Here is a 17542-nt window from a genome sequence, read left to right as displayed (position 1 = left end):
TTGCCATACCACAAAGGATAATCTTTTTTTCTCCCTGGCTTCAGCACAAAGCCAGATACATTAGGGCCTGGGGCCATATTTTTAAAAAGAATACAAAATTACAGTACACAATTAGATATGAAACTAAATATGTACTTAGAATAAGTAAAGAAATCACAACAAAATATAAAATTTTTAAAGCTGACAATTATCACAAACATCACAAAATCTAGAAAATTACCTCACACACTCCTATAATACTCTTTTTAAATTTTTTTTATTATACTTTAAGTTCTGGGATACATGTGCAGAATGTGCAAGTTTGTTACATAGGTATATACGTGCCATGGTAGTTTGCTGCACCCATTAACCCGTCATCCACATTAAGCATTTCTCCTAATGTTATCTCTCCCCTAGACCCTCACCCCCCGACAGGCCCCAGTGTGTGATGTCTCCTCCCTGTGCCCATATGTTCTCATTGTTCAACTCCCATTTATGAGTGAGAATATGCAGTGTTTGGTTTTCTGTTCTTGTGTTAGTTTGCTGAGAGTGATGGTTTCCAGGCATATCCATGTCCCTGCAAAGGACATGAGCTCATCCTTTTTTATGGCTGCATAGTATTCCATGGTGTATATGTGCCACATTTTCTTAATCCAGTCTATCACTGATGGGCATTTGGGTTGGTTCCAAGTCTTTACTATTGTGAATACTCCCGCAATAAACATACGTGTGCATGTGTCTTTATAGTAGAATGATTTATAATCCTTTTGGTATATACTCAGTAATGGGATTGCTGGGTCAAATGGTATTTCTGGTTCTAGATCCTTAAGGAATTCCCACACTGTCTTCCACAATGGTTGAACTAATTTGCACTCCCACCAACAGGGTAAAAGCGTTCCTGTTTCTCCACATCCTCTCCAGCATCTATTATTTCCTAACTTATTAATGATCACCATTCTAACTGGCATGAGATGGTATCTCATTGTGGTTTTGATTTGTATTTCTCTAATGACCAGTAATGATAAGCTTTTTTTTCATATGTTTGTTGGCCACATAAATGTCTTCTTTTGAAAAGTGTCTGTTCATATCCTTTGCCCACTTTTTGATGAGGTCGTTTGTTTTTTTTCTTGTAAATTTCTTTAAGTTCCTTCCAGATTCTGGATATTAGCTCTTTGTCAAACAGATAGATTGCAAAAATTTTCTCCCATTCTGTAGGCTGCCTGTTCACTCTGATGATAGTTTCTTTTGCTGTGCAGAAGCTCTTTAGTTTAATTAGATCCCATTTGTCAATTTTGGCTTTTGTTGCAATTGCTTTTGGTGTTTTAGTCATGAAGTCTTTGCCCATGCCTATGTCCTGAATGGTAATGCCTAGGTTTTCTTCTAGGGTTTTTATGGTTTGGGGTCTTACATTTAAATCTTTAATCCACCTTGAGTTAATTTTTGTATAAGGTGTAAGGAAGGGGTCCAGTTTCAGTTTTCTGCATATAGCTAGCCAATTTTCCCAACACTATTAAATAGGGAATCCTTTCCCCATTGCTGGTTGTGTCCAGTTTGTCAAAGATCAGATGGTTGTAGATGTGTAGGGTTATTTCTGAGGCCTCTGTTCTGTTCCATTGGTCTATATATCTGTTTTAGTACCAGTAGCATGCTGTTTTGGTTACTGTAGCCTTGTAGTATACTTTGAAGTCAGGTAGCATGATGCCTCCAGCTTTGTTCTTTTTGCTTAGGATTGTCTTGGATATACAGGCTGTTTTTTGGTTCCATATGAAATTTAGAGTAGTTTTTTCTAATTCTGTGAAAAAAAGTCAATGGTAACTTGATGGGAATAGCATTGAATCTATAAATTACTTTGAGCAGTATGGCCATTTTCCTGATATTGATTCTTCCTATCCATGAGCATGGAATGTTTTTCCATTTGTTTGTGTCCTCTCTCATTTCCTTGAGCTGTGGTTAGTAGTCCTCCCTGAAGAGGTCCTTCATATCCCTTGTAAGTTGTATTCCTAGGTATTTTATTCTTTTTGTAGCAATGGTGAATGGGAGTTTGCTCATGATTTGGCTCTCTGTTTGTCTATTATTAGTATATATGAATGCTTGTGATTTTTGCACATCGATTTTGTATCCTGAGACTGCTGAAGTTGCTTATCAGCTTAAGGAGTTTTGGGGTTGAGATGATGGGGTATTCTAAATATACAATCATGTCATCTGCAAACAGAGACAATTTGACTCCCTCTCTTCCTATTTGAATACAATTTATTTCTTTCTCTCGCCTGATTGTCCTGGGCAGAACTTCCAATATTATATTGAATAGGAGTGGTGAGAGAAGGCATCCTTGTCTTGTGCTGGTTTTCAAAGGGAATGCTTCCAGCTTTTGCCCATTCGGTATGATATTGGCTGTAGGTTTGTCATAAATAGCTCTTATTATTTTAAGATATATTCCATCAATACCTAGTTTATTGAGTGTTTTTAACATGAAAGGGTGTTGAATTTTATCAAAGGCCTTTTCTGCATCTATTGAGATAATCATATGGTTTTTGTTATTAGTTCTGTTAATGTGATGGATTATGTTTATTGATTTGCATATGTTCAACCAACCTTGCGTCCAGGGATGAAGCCGACTTGATCGTGGTGGATAAGCTTTTTAATGTGCTGCTGGATTTGGTTTGCCAGTATTTTTTGAGGATTTTCACATCAATGTTCATCAGGGATATTGGCCTGAGATTTTCTTTTTTCATGGTGTCTCTGCCAGGTTTTGGTATCAGGATGATGCTGGCCTCATAAAATGAGTTAGGGAGGAATCCCTCTTTTTCTGTTGTTTGAAATAGTTTCAGAAGAAATGGTACCAGCTCCTGTTTGCACCTCTGGTAGAATTCGGCTGTTAATCCATCTGGTCCTGGGCTGTTTTTTCGGTTGGTAGGCTATTAGTTACTCCCTCAATTTCAGAACTTGTTATTGTTCTATTCAGGGATTCGACTTCTTCCTGGTTTAGTCTTGGGAGGGTGTATGTGTCCAGGAATGTATCCATTTCTTCTAGATTTTCTAGTTTATTTGTGTAGAGGTGTTTATAGTATTCTCTGATGGTAGTTTGTATTTCTGTGAGATCAGTGGTGAGCTCCCCTTTATCATTTTTTATTGTGTCTCTTTGATTCTTCTGTCTTTTCTTCTTTATTAGTCTGGCTAGTGGTCTATTTTGTTAATCTTTTCAAAAACTCAGCTCATGGATTCATAGATGTTTTGAAGGTTTTCTTGCGTCTCTATCTCCTTCAGTTCTGCTCTGATCTTAGTTATTTCTTGTCTTCTGCTAGCTTTTGAATTTGTTTGCTCTTGCTTCTCTAGTTCTTTTAATTGTGATGTTAGGGTGTTGATTTTACATCTTTCTCGCTTTCTGCTGTGGGCATTTAGTGCCATAACTTTCCCTCTAAACACTGCTATAGCTGTGTCCCAGAGATTCTGGTACGTTGTGTCTTTGTTCTCATTGGTTTCAAATAACTTATTTATTTCTGCCTTCATTTCATTATTTACCCAGTAGTCATTCAGGAGCAGGTTGTTCAGTTTCCATGTAGTTGTGCAGTTTTGAGTGAGTTTCTTAATCTTGAGTTCTAGTTTGATGGCACTGTGGTCTGAGAGACTGTTTGTTATGATTTCCATTCTTTTGAATTTGCTGAGTGTTTTACTTCCAATTATGTGATCGATTTTAGAATAAGTGCTATATGGTGCTGAGAAGAATGTATATTCTGTTGATTTGGGGTGGAGAGTTCTGTAGATGTCTGTTAGGTCTGCTTGGTCCTGAGCTGAGTTCAATTCCTGAATATCCTTGTTAATTTTCTGTTTCATTGATCTGTCTAATATTGACAGTGGTATGTTAAAATCTTCCACTATTATTGTGTGGGAGTCTAAGTCTCTCTGTAGGTCTCTAAGAATTTGCTTTATGAATCTGGGTGCTCCTGTATTGGGTGCATATGTATTTAGGATAGTTAGCTCTTCTTGCTGCATTGATTCGTTTACCATTATGTAATGCCCTTTTTGTCTCTTTTGATCTTTGTTGGTTTAAAGTCTGTTTTATCAGAGACGAGGATTGCAATCGCTGCTTTTTTTGCTTTCCATTTGCTTGGTAAATCTTCCTCCAGCCCTTTATTTTGACCTATGTGTGTCTTTGCACGTGAGATGGGTCTCCTGAATACAGCACACCAGTGGGTCTTGACTTTATCCAATTTACCAGTCTGTGTCTTTTAATTGGGGCATTTAGCCCATTTACATTTAAAGTTAATATAGTTATGTGTGAATTTGATCCTGTCATTATGATGCTAGCTGCAGTTTTTTTGCCCGTTAGTTGATGCAGTTTCTTCATAGTGTTGATGGTCTTTACATTTTGGTATGTTTTTGCAGTGGCTGGTACCAGTTTTTCCCTTCCATATTTAGTGCTTCCCTCAGGAGCTCTTATAAGGTAGGCCTGATGGTGACAAGATCCCTCAGCATTTGCTTGTCTGTAAAGGATTTTATTTCTCCTTCACTTACGAAGCTTAGCTTGGCTGGATATGAAATTCTTGGTTGAAAATTATTTTCGTTAAGAAGGCTGAATATTGGCCCTTACTCTCTTCTGGTTTGTAGGGATTCTGCGAGAGATCCACTGTTAGTCTGATGGGCTTCCCTTTGTGGGTAACCCGACCTTTCTCTCTGGCTGCCTTTAACATTTTTTCCTTCATTTCAACCTTGGTGAATCTGAGGATTATGCGTCTTAGGGTTGCTCTTCTCGAGGAGTATCTTTGTAGTATTCTCTGTATTTCCTGGATTTGAATGTTGGCCTGTCTTGCTAGGTTGGGTAAGTTCTCCTGGATAATATCCTGAAGTGTGTTTTCCAACTTGGTTCCATTCTCTCCATCACTTTCAAGTACACCAATCAAACGTTGGTTTAGTCTTTTCACATGGTCACATATTTCTTGGAGGCTTTGTTCATTCTTTTTCATTCTTTTTTCTCTAGTCTTGCCTTCATGCTTTATTTCATTAAGCTGATTTTCAATCTCTGATAGCCTTTCTTCTGCTTGATTGATTCGGCTACTGATATTTGGGTATGCTTCACGAAGTTTTCGTGCTGGGTTTTTCAGCTCCATCAGGTCATTTATGTTCTTCTCTAAACTAGTTATTCTAGTTAGCAATTCCTCTAATCTTTTATCAAGGTTCTTAGCTTCCTTGCATTGGGTTAGAACATGCTCCTTTAGCTCAGAGGAGTTTCTTATTACCCACCTTCTGAAGCCTACTTTTGTCAACTCGTCAAACTCATTCTCCGTCCAGTTTTGTTCCCTTGCTAGCAAGGAGTTGTGATCCTTTGGAGGAGAAGAGGCATTCTGTGTTTTGGAATTTTCAGCATTTTTGTGCTGGTTTTTCCTTATCTTTGTGGATTTATCTACCTATGGTCTTTGTTCTTGGTGACCTTCGGATGGAGTTTTTGTGTGGTTGTCCTTTTTGTTGATGTTGATGCTATTGCTTTCTGTTTGTTAGTTTTACAGTCAGGCCCCTCTTCTGCAGGTCTGCTGGAATTTGCTGGGGATCCACTCCAGATCCTGTTTGTCTAGGTATCACCAGCGAAGGCTGCAGAACAGCAAAGATTGCTGCCTGCTCCTTCCTCTGGAAGCTTCATCCAAGAGGGGCACCTGCCAGATGCCAGCTGGAGCTCTCCTGTCTGTCGATCCCTGCTGGGAAGTGTCTCCCCATCAGGAGGCATGCAGATCAGGGACCCACTTGAGGCAGTCTGTCCCTTTGCAGAGCTGCGGCCACAGCTGCCCCTTCCTTCAGGTGCTCTGTCCCAGGCAGATGGGAGTTTTATCTATAAGCCCCTGACGGGGCTGCTGCCTTTCTTTCAGAGATGCCCTGCCCAGACAGGAGGTATCTAGAGAGAGAGTCTGGCTACAGCGGCTTTGCAGCACTGAGGTCGGCTCTGCCCAGTCCAAAATTTGGGGCAGCTTTGTTTACACTGTGAAGGGAAAACTGCCTACTCAAGCCTCAGTAATGGTGGATGCCCCTCCCCCCACCAAGCTCAGGAGTCCCAGGTCTTCTTCAGACTGCTGTGCTGGCAGTGAGAATTTCAAGCGAGTGGATCTTAGCTTGCTGGGCTCCACTGGGGTGGGATCCACTGAGCAAGACCACTTGGATTTCTGGCTTCAGCTCCCTTTCCAGGGGAGTGAATGGTTCTGTCTTGCTGGCATTCCAGGCACCACTGGGGTATGAAAAAAAACTCCTGCAACTAGTTCGGTGTCTGCCCAAACGGCTGCCCAGTTTTGTGCTTGAAACCCAGGGCTCTTGTGGTGTAGGCACCTGAGGGAATCTCCTGGTCTGCGGGTTGTGAAGACTGTGGGAAAAGTGTAGTATCTGGGCCAGAATGCACCGTCCTTCATGGCACAGTCCCTCATGGCTTTCCTTGGCTACTGGAGGGAGTTCCCTGACCCCTTGTGCTTCCTGGGTGAGGTGATGCCCCACCCTGCTTCAGTTCTCCCTCCATGGGCTGCACCCACTGTCTAACCAGTCCCAATGAGATGAACCAGGTACCTCAGTTGGAAATGCAGAAATCACCCACCTTCTGCGTTGATCTCGCTGGGAGCTGCAGACCAGAGCTGTTCCTATTTGGCCATCTTGGCCCAATCATGCCACACTCCTATAATACTTTTTTCTACGTTTTCTCACCTTATACTCTGTGATCATTTCTTCATATTATAGTGATTTTATAATATCATTTCCTTAAAAATCTTTGGCAGAATTGATCAAATGTATTTTTCATTTTTGATAGTTTAGAAGTTTCTTTCAACTTTCTAAGTTATTATTGACAATGACATGAATATTTTATAGGACTGCTATTACATTTGGTATAAGCAGCAATGGCTTTTCGAGGTTCTTATGCAGTGATTAATTTCAAATACTGTTTGAATCAATGACATTCATTAACCAGTTTTCCATCAATGTCCTCATTATAACAGTGTTTTCTGATATTTATGTTATTTTCATTAATGTCAATATTTCTTGAAAATGCAGAAAGAAATTTAAATTCTTCCAATGTGATCATATGATTCATTCTTCTTTATTACTTGGATAATTAGACAAAACAAGAGCCACTTCATTACTTATGTTCTAAATTTATTTTTTCATTTTAATAAAGTTTTGCTTTTGGTATGACCTAAAATTTTTCATTATGATTTGCTCCTCAATATCAGAATAACCTCTACTGATTTTAGCACTCACCTTTATTTCATATTTCACGTTTTTATCTTAATTATATATATGTAAATAAAATTTTTAAATTCTAAAATAAGGCACCTCTCACATATCTACATAAGAAATCTGTAATTTCTCACTTACTTCATTGAAATACTCCAAAACATCTTGCCAAATGCAGTAAGTATTTCTTTAAAACCCAGGAATTCTGATGAATTTGATTTTATACAACTCCCAGTAAAAAAGAAAAAAAAAGTATAGCAGATTTAGAATAGTATATACTGCTTATCAAGTATACTCAGAATGAAGTTTCATTTTGCAAAGGTGTCAATGAAAATCTAACCCTCCATTTACAATTTTATACATCTAATAAGTGGAAATATTTATACAGAGTAGCTTCTAGATGCATACATTATAAACCTCGTCTATCCTATACTAACCCACATACTTCTGGTGCCAGATCCTGTAGGACAAGTTTCTATTACAATATGACCTCTGGGCTTAATGTCACCCCACTGGGAAAGTTAGACCAGCAGAAAACAGAAGTATTTCTGGAAGTCATTTCTATTTCAGACAGTTTACAGTAGTTTTACTATATAGGGAAGTAACTGTGAGCAATATAAATATAATTCCCAAGTCAACTTTTTAGCCAGATCTCAAAATGTCCACAGCCACTGCAGCACCTGATGTGATAGGAAACCTGACAAACAGTGAGGCAAAATGCAAAGAGAAATCATTCCTAATTGATTGCAGTTCAAATGTCTTACTTTTGCAAAATGAAAACATATGACCCTGCAAACATAATGGCAGGGCTGCTTGCACAGCTTTGGAAGGGGTGTGTGCAAGTGGGAGGCTGAAGTTTAAGCTTCGTAGCTTCACAGTAATTCTACCCTTAACTGGACCATTCCTCAAAAGGGCATTGTTAATTCTACACTGAGTCTAAGAGGTAAGGCAGAAATCACTCAGTGTTTTTGCTTCCCATGTATACCTTCTCATCAAGGATTGAATCATACACATTTTAGGACTATGATACACCTTTCCAACAGTACAAGCATGTGTGCACATATCTAAGTCATAAAAGATGCATAACTTATGGGCATTGTAAAAATATCAAATTATATTTTCCAAGTTCAGCATACAAAAATTTTAAATATGCAACTATATTGATTCATATGTGTTTGGGTTTATTGCAGAAAACTGCCAATGAACTAAAAAGTGTGCTGCCAGCCTTAGACAAGGCAATTGTGGCTCTGAATGCCCTGGATAAAGCTGATGTCGCTGAATTAAGGTAACTCTCCTAAGTTTCGTTTGAGTTGGAAAAGCTCAGAAAAAAACATAAATTCATGTTTACTAAGCCTATATTCCATTTTTAGCCTATATACTAAGCCTATATTCCATTTCTTAATCTTGGTTTAAGATTTTTTACCCATCTTGGTTACTTTAAGTGTTCATTCTGTATGGTATATACTGTATCTTATCAATTTTATGATGCCTTCAATTGTAAGGCATACCAGTATTTTTTGTATCCTGAAGAAAAAATGCTGCCAGTTACACTGTGATGTGCTGTTTGTTATAAACTGAATCTCAGTCTCTTTGATGTAAAAATGTGCATCTTAAAATTGACAAAATACAATATTACCTGGCCTGCAGTTCCAAAAATAAAAGGACAATGTTTACACATTGTAAACGGCTGCTTGTACCAGTTTAGCTACAGCTTTTGGGACTGTACTAACACATGTCTGAGACTGCAAAGTTGGACATTACCACAAGGTGTCACTACAGGAAGTGCGGGAAGTGCTTCCCCTTGCTGTGCCCTGTCCCAAACTTGATCCAGGTTAGGGCTAGGGGTTAATGATTGAAGAGAATACATAAGAAAATACAGGAAGAAATGAAACATTTTAGGCTACAAAGATCTGAGCCTATTAGTGCTAATTTGAATCTTTGGGTGAGATAATTTTTAGCTTGAGCTCCCCAACTCAACAAACAATGGGAACCTACCTATAACATCTTGGAATGTGTTGAGTTTTCTGCTATTTGTAGAAAATAGTATTTTAATGAAAGATGTGGAAATTTGGAGCAAACCTACCATGATATTTATAACATATTATTAGCTTTTGTGATAAGAAGAATTTTTTTGATCAATATATTGTTATGATGAACAGATCATATTACAATGCTGAAGTTAATGCCCGTGAAACTGAAAAAATGCAAAAGAGAAACAAGCAAGAGAAGGAGGGAGAATTCTTGACTTCTTTTCCTTTCATTCATATGCCCTCATTCTTATGCACTCAATTCAGCAAATATCTTGAGCACACATTAAGTGCCAGGCCCTGATCTGGGCACTGAGGTTGTAGCAGTTAACGGTTGTGGAAACTGTTTCTGATGAGGTGACATTGGAGCAGAGAACTGAATGAAATTTGGAAGTAAAATAGGCAGGTATCCAGTGGAAGAGTGTTCCAAGGAGAGGAAATGGAAAGCACAAAAGTCTGAAGACAGAAATGTGCTTCTTGGGTTTCAGGAACTGCAAAAGACCAAGATGACTAAAGTTCAGTGAGCAAGAGGGAATGTCAGGAGATGACATTAGAGAAGTAACAGGGGCCAGTTCTTCCCCAACACAGCCCCTCATGTACCTCATGACTTTGTTCCAGAAGGTTCTATCCTCTTAGCTTTTTTTTCTAGCAGATATTCCCTAGAGAGTGATCAGTTCAAATTCCCTTTAGCCTAATTTCTGAGGGGTGGTGTGTCATAGTGGTTAAGCACATGGGCTCTGATACCAAGCTTCCTGGCTGGGGATCCTGGCACTGCCACTTTCTAGCTGTATAAGCTCTCTGTGCCTGAGCTTCCCTTTTGTGCAACAGTGATTGCAGATGTTGAAAGGACTGAATGAGTTAATACAGGTAAAATGCTTGTAACAGAGGCTGGCATAAGGCAAATGCTCAATAAAGGTTACTTTCATGATAAGAGATTTCCTCTGATCAAGTAGGCCCTTTTCCCTGCCCTAGTAGTACTACAAAAGCTAAGAAAACCAGCCTTGTCTTTGAACTCCTTGAGTATGTCTTGTTTGTTGTTTGTTTGTTTTTAAAGATCCTCCTTTGTTATATTGCTAATGTGTATTTTACTTTGCTCACTCCAAAATGCCACACAAATGAGGATGCCTTATAACCTGATCTCCATTGCTATTCTTGGACATGCAGCAGAGACATCTAGCAGATGCACAGCTTAGTCCATTCTCTTCCCCAGCTGCTATTTCTATCATCAAAATGCCAACAATTGCCCCATGATACTTTCATCCTTTGCCATTTTGCAACATGAACCACTAGAGGCAGAAAGCAGATAGTAGAAAATGCAGATTGGAGAAAATGAGGAAAGATCCAAGACAGACTAATTCTGTGAAGTAATAAAGAATTTTAAAGCAAATTTCCAGTAGACACGTGTCACTTTGAATCAAATATTTATTCCTGGAAAGTGGCACAGAGATTGAACTACAGTCAGTTTAATCCTGTTTCCCCTTTAATTTAAATTAAATTTCCTAGATAATACATTTTATCCTAGTATTATATTCACATCGTATTTGTTTTAAATAGAGTCAAACCTGGGTAAAATTGAGGAAAGGTTCCTTATTGGAGCTCTCACTTCTCCTCTGTGGACCTTTTCTCTTTTTCTAGTTCCTCTGTTATCTTTCCCATTATTTCAAAAAGTCCAAGCTGATAATCTCAGAAAAGCAACCTGAAAAAATTATTTCAGAATAAAGTGCTAATGATTGAGTTATTCAAATGTGAAGATGATCTTCATTTTAAAATTAGACTGTTAAAGAGACTAAAGATTAAATCAAATGAACACATAGGTTAGAATTTCTAGTTGTACAGACACTGGGGCCTACCTGAGACTGAAGGATGGGAGGAGGGAGACAGTCAGAAAAAATAACTATTGCCTACTGGGCTTAGTACCTGGGTGATGAAATAACCTGTACAACAAACTCCCATGACACAAGTTTACCTATATAACCAACCTGCACATGTACTCCTGAAACTAAAATAAAAGTTGAAAAAAAATTCTAGTTGTGAAATTCAAGGCAGAGGACCTTCTTGGTAAGCCCTGTGGATAATGTCATGCATACAAAGTTGGCTTGGTTGCCTTCCTTCCTTGGGAAGTCTATGCGATTTTCACTTGGTGAGGCTCATTACCCATGTGTGGACCTACTCTGCCTTGTTCCAAGTTCCAAATGCTGGTGCACAGCAACCATCACCCCTTGTGATTTCTCTTTGAAACTTGCTTCTTATAAATGTTATTCTGACCCTGACTTTCCAAAGCATCAACTTCTTACCTAACAGTCCAGTGACACGTCAACTGATTAAGACATAGTGAAGAGACCGCCTCTAATGTTCCAATAATAAATACATTATTAATGACTTGAAAGACAAATTCCCATCCACCCTTCCTCCCCTGACTCTGTTTTATCTGTGATTTTTATGGTGGAAATTTTAGATCAGGAAGAAGAAATGAGAGCATGTGTTTAAGGGGAGTTGGCTGTTATACCACTTCTTAAGTCATGAGAATAGGGCTGACTCCCAACGCATACACAAGTACAGTGTCTCTGTGAAGCAGTCATCAGTGAATCAACCCTGGACTGAAATAAGAGAGGGGTTTCTATTTTTAAATAACTCTACAGTGAAGACTTTTCTTTTTCTTTCTTTCTTTCTTTCTTTTTTTTTTTTTTTTGAGACAGTGTCTCACTTTGTCGCCCAGGCTGGAGAACAGTGGTGTGATCTTGGCTCAGTCCAGCCTCTGCCTTCTGGGTTCAAGCAATTCTCCTGCTTCAGTCTCCAAGTAGCTGGGACTACAGGCACCCACCACCATACCCAGCTAATTTTTTTATTTTTGTAGAGACCGGGTTTCGCCATGTTGGCCAGGCTGGTCTCGAACTCCTGACCCCAAGTGATCCGCCCGCCTCAGCCTCCCAAAGTGCAGGGATTACCAGCATGGGCCACCATGCCCAGCCCAAGACTTTTTATAATAAAACTAATTAGCCTCTAACTCAGATGTAGTACTTATTTAAGTTTTATGCATTTCATCTTCCTAAAACTATAATATCCTTATAGTTAAGATACCCAATTTTTAAAAGATACCTAAGTAATTAAATAGCTTTATGTTGACAAATAGTTTTCCTTATCCAAATGTGTGTTAAAAATCTGTGTATATTGTCTTCTGAGATATTTACAGGGTGCATTTCATTTTTAATTGTGAAGTTGATGAGATTTTCATCATCTATTACAGAGTATACACACAGCCTCCCTTCCTTGTACTGACTGTCATGAATGCAGTGTGTATTCTTCTGCAAAAGAAACCTAACTGGGCAACGGCAAAGTTACTTCTTTCAGAAACTGGTTTCCTGAAAAAATTGATTAACCTTGACAAGGACAGCATACCTGATAAGGTAAAAAGTTGATCTCTAATTGATGCATCTCATATTTACAGTCTGTGGGATCAAACAGACCACCTGCCATCTAAATTGTTCTATTCTTAGATGGAGAGACTATTTTCCAGGAAAATAGCTCTATTCTTCCAGGCAAGAGAGGAGTTGCCTAGTTGGATAGGGAAAAGAAATCCCAGTCTGAGAAAAATTTCATTCTGATTATGGCTCCCAAAAGTAGATGAGAAATACTGTATATCTAACTCCAAACTGTATGATACCGTTTAGAAATAGGGATGGACCTGTGGGCATGTGACACAGCTAAGGTAGAGAACATCCTCAGTGAGCCCCAGCATGCCCCAGGCCATACCACCATTACTGACCAGACAGACCTTTGAATAGGGACTGTGCCTTGCCAATATGCCGCCTGGGGGACAGAAGGAAAAGGATGGTATTCCTAGTCACCTCACACCTGAAGTGCACAAGGAGACTTCAGAATTTTTAGATATCAAATTCTTAAAGCTGGAGAAAGTTAACCTGTTTTGTTTTTGTTTTAAAAGTTTCTTTTTAAAAAGTATAGCAAAGCTACTGCAACAACAGTAGCAATAGCAGGATGTTAACAAAGGCTTTTTCTCTCCTGATACTAGGTTTTGTTGTTGTTTTGTTTTGTTTTTTGTTTGTTTTTTGTTTTTTGTTTTGAGACGGAGTCTCACTCTGCCGCCCAGGCTGGAGATCTCAGCTCACTGCAACCTCCACCTCCTGGGTTCAAGCGATTCTCCTGCCTCAGCCTCCCGAGTACCTGGGGCTACAGATGCCTGCCACCATGCCCAGCTAATTTTGTATTTTTAGTAGAGACATGGTTTCACCATGTTGGTCAGGCTGGTCTCGAACTCCTGACCTTGTGATCTGCCCCCCCTTGGTGTCCCAAAGTGCTGGGATTACAGGCGGGAGCCACCTTGCCCAGCCACTAGGGTCATTTTTGTACCCAGGCATGTGTCTTTGATTCTACTATTAAAGATAAGTTAATTTTTGGTTTTTTTTAGACAGAGTCTCACTCTGTGCACTCGCTGGAGTGCAGCAGCATGATCTTGGCTCACTGCAACCTCTCCCTCCTGGGTTCAAGTGATTCTCGTGCCTCAGCTTCCCTAGTAGCTAGGATTACAGGCGTGTGCCACCATGCCCAGCTAATTTTTGTATTTTTAGTAGAGACAGGATTTCGCCATGTTGGCTAGGCTGGTCTCGAACTCCTGACCTCTGGTGACCCACCCACCTCGACCTCCCAAAGTGCTGGGTTTATAGGCATGAGCCGCCGCCCCTGGCCTGAATATTTTAATATGAAATAAAATTTCAATCTAGTGTAGACTGGGGAAAATTTCAGGTGAATAATATTTCTTTCTCATGTAATACATTAACTGTGTTCTCTCTAGGTTTTCGTGAAGCTAAAAAAAATTGTAACCTTACCTGATTTCAACCCACACAAGATTGCGCTGGTTTCTGTTGCTTGTTGCTCCCTGTGCCAGTGGGTTATAGCTTTGAATAACTACCATGAAGTACAGAAGGTATGCTTTTCCTCCTAAACATCTGTCATGATTTGGAAGTGGCACATCAATGTCCCAGAAATAATTTTTATTTAACAATACTCAAATGAACTTGAGTGGAAAGGATACCTAAGGAGAAACATTTTAATCAAATATGTTATTCTAACTCACACAGATGTCAAGTGCTCCCATTAAATTTGTTATTTATTGACAACTATGCTAGTATTTGTGTATTTCATTTTATTGTTTCACCATAATAGGCTACTTTGTACCCCACATATACATATAGTTCTAGGAAAGTTTAATTGTAACAATTGACATCTGTAAATGTCTTTCAAATATAAATGGCATTTTTAACAGTAAACCTGACGTTTTTGACACTTAAATGTTCTGACATTCTCTTTAAGGTTGTGGGCCCTAAACAAATCCAAGTAGCTGAAGCTCAAAACGTCCTTAAAATTGCGCGACAAAGACTTGCTGAGAAACAAAGAGGTTTACAGCTGGTAAGAAATACAGTTCAGTTCTCAAAATAAGACAAAACACCAGGACAATGTAATTATCTCAGGAGAGCTTATCAGTTTCAGATAAGATGGAAATAATAATATAGGTAGTGAAAAGATTAATTGTAAGGATTAAGTAAATAATATTATTGGTAATATTATTAATAATATATATAAAACTTTTAGTGCCTACCACATAATAAAACACTCTATAGAGTTCATTATTATTGTCTTTATAATATTTTAATTTACTATTTCACCAAATTTCTCTTAGAAGATCTTTACAACTTCAGTTTACCAAAGCCTTAAACAGTATCAATCTGTGCTCTTTTTTTTTTTTCCAGTCTGTGTTCTTTAAAAAAAAACTGTACTTTACTGGGCACAGTGTCTCACGCCTGTAATCCCAGCACTTTGGGAGGCTGAGGCAGGTGGATCACCTGAGGTCAGGAGTTCGAGACCAGCCTGGCCAACATGGTGAAACCCCATCTCTACTAAAAATACAAAAATTAGCTGGGCATGGTGGCAGGCGTCTGTAATCCCAGCTACTTGGGAGGCTGAGGCAGGAGAATCTCTTGAACCCGGGAGAAGGAGGTTGCAGTGTGCCGAGATTGAACCATTACACTCCAGCCTGGGCAACAAGAGCAAAACTCCATCTCAAAAAAAAAAAAATATCCAACTGTACTTAACCTGTTTATATCATTACCCTGTTGCTTTGTAAAGGCATGATTATTCCTTAAATGTCTTGATTTTAAATTAAAATACAGTATCATTATCATTATGAGAACTGGAACTAGAATTGATATCCCTGTTACCTATTTAGCTCACGTACATTTTGAGAGTGAGCAAAGTAATACATTTCAGAGATGCAAACAGGCAAATTCAGTCCATTGACATCTTTTGACCTATTACAGTCTTCCCACCCCTCACCTCATTTTGATATAATCAACATTTTAAAATCTGGGGATTTTACTTAATATCTGATTTTGTCTTTTCCTGAAAACTCAGATAGCTGGCAACTCTGGGCTAGCATTCCCACTTGGCTGTAGGCAGCCCCCACTCACTTCAAGCATTTCTACTACCTGTTTGGCCCCATAGGCATTTCTGGCAAACTGAGATATATTAAAAAGGACTGGATATTTTTGAAAGAAAAAAACAAATTTGAACCGAATTTACTTTATATAGATATATCATTTCTTGCTAATATTTTGTTGTAGCTTATAGTCTATAGAGTTTTGTTTTGATGGATGCTGATAATAGTTCATGTTTATTTAGCACTTACTGTGTTCCAAGCACTGTGGTCATTTAATCCTCATGTAATCCTCACAACAACATTTCAAAGTAGATGTTTATAAATGAGAAAACTAAAATTTAAAGATTTAGTAAATTTGTTCAAGATCTTAAGCTAATAAGTGATGGTGCCCATGTTCTAACCTAGGTCTGTCTAACTCTAAAGCCCACGCACTTAACAGGCTTTTAAACTGCTACATTTTAAAATATTTATATCCAGAAGTGATATCCAAAATATTTAGCAACCAGTGTGGCATAGGCACCAAACTGATCAGAATGGACATTTGTCGTGCGGGTAGAAGCAGAGTCTTGGAGGCCTCCAGCTGAGTTTGAAGAGAAGGTATGGGGCCAGGGTAGGCAATGTGTGGCTGTAGAGGTGCTTTCTGGGACATGGAGCAGGACCCTTTAGCAATCACTACAGAAATACGTCAACATTTTCACAGTTGTTGTGCCTGTGTAGTATATACCACTGAATATCAGCCCTATTTCTGTCTCAGAATGGAAGAAACCCAAGAAAGGAAAAAAAAATTCTTCAAAACTTTAAGAATAATACATTTAAACATTATACAATTTGGAAAAACAGGGCATTCAAGAAGAAATAATTTTTAGTTTAATGAAAGTGTTTGTTCCTTTTTTTGCAACAATTACTAGAAACTCTATGTAAACAAATTTAAAAACCTGAAGGATATGCCCTGTTTTCTAGGACATTTTTAGTCACTGAAAGTCCATTTAAAAAAAAAAAAAACTTGAAAGCTTAAACAATCCAAAAATCATGGATTTAAAAAAGAAATCATAGAACAACCAGAAAGAAGACAAGGAAACAGAGAACCTGAACAACTCAGTAAACCAACTAGACCTAACAGACATATTCAGAATACTCCACCCAGCAACAACAGAATACACATTCTTCTCAGTTGCACCTGAGATATTCTCCAGGGTAGACCATATGTTTGGCCACAAAATAAGTTCTCAATAGATTTTAAAAGACATATGCCATAAAAGCATCTTGTCTGGCAATAATAACATGAAGGTTGAAATTAGTAACTTTTTTTTTTTTTTTTTGAGACGGAGTCTTGCACTCTCGCCCAGGCTGAAGTGCAGAGGCGCAATCTCGGCTCACTGCAAGCTCCGCCTCCCGGGTTCACGCCATTCTCCTGCCTCAGCCTCCCGAGTAGCTGGGACTACAGGCACCCGCCACCCCGCCCGGCTAATTTATTTTTTTTATTTTTAGTAGAGACGGGGTTTCACTGTGTTAGCCAGGATGGTCTCGATCTCCTGACCTTGTGATCCGCCCGCCTCGGCCTACCAAAGTGCTGGGATTACAGGTGTGAGCCACCGTGCCCGGCCGACTCATTCTTAAACAGCCAGTGGGTCACAGAAGACATCACAAGAGAAATCAGAAAATACTTAGAGACAAATCAAATGCAACAACCAAAACAAATGGGATACAGCAAAAGAAATGCTCAGAGAAATTTATAGTTGTAAATGCCTGCATTTAAAAAGAAATATAAAATCAGTAACCTAACTTCACACCTGAAGGAACTAAACAACAAAGAACGAACCAAACCCAAAGCTAGCAGAAGAAAAGAAATAATAAAGATTAGAGATAAACAAAATAGAGAATAGAAAAA

At 38.8% G+C, this 17542-nt stretch overlaps 1 protein-coding gene across 1 annotated transcript in view; it reads left to right on the top strand.

Annotated features, from left to right (window-relative positions):
* Positions 1-17542, top strand: part of DNAH14 (dynein axonemal heavy chain 14) — a 463650-nt gene that overhangs the window by 371573 nt on the left and 74535 nt on the right. Inside the window, exons 61-64 of the mRNA XM_034947740.3 lie at positions 8370-8464; positions 12451-12610; positions 14014-14145; positions 14532-14627. Coding sequence (XP_034803631.2) covers positions 8370-8464; positions 12451-12610; positions 14014-14145; positions 14532-14627 — 483 coding nt within the window. The remainder of the gene's footprint in view (positions 1-8369; positions 8465-12450; positions 12611-14013; positions 14146-14531; positions 14628-17542) is intronic.

The sequence above is a fragment of the Pan paniscus genome, chromosome 1 (assembly GCF_029289425.2).
Source record: "Pan paniscus chromosome 1, NHGRI_mPanPan1-v2.0_pri, whole genome shotgun sequence".
Taxonomy (NCBI): Eukaryota; Metazoa; Chordata; class Mammalia; order Primates; family Hominidae; genus Pan; species Pan paniscus.
Note: the sequence above shows the minus strand (reverse complement) of the source record. Positions and strands in the feature narration are given on the sequence as shown.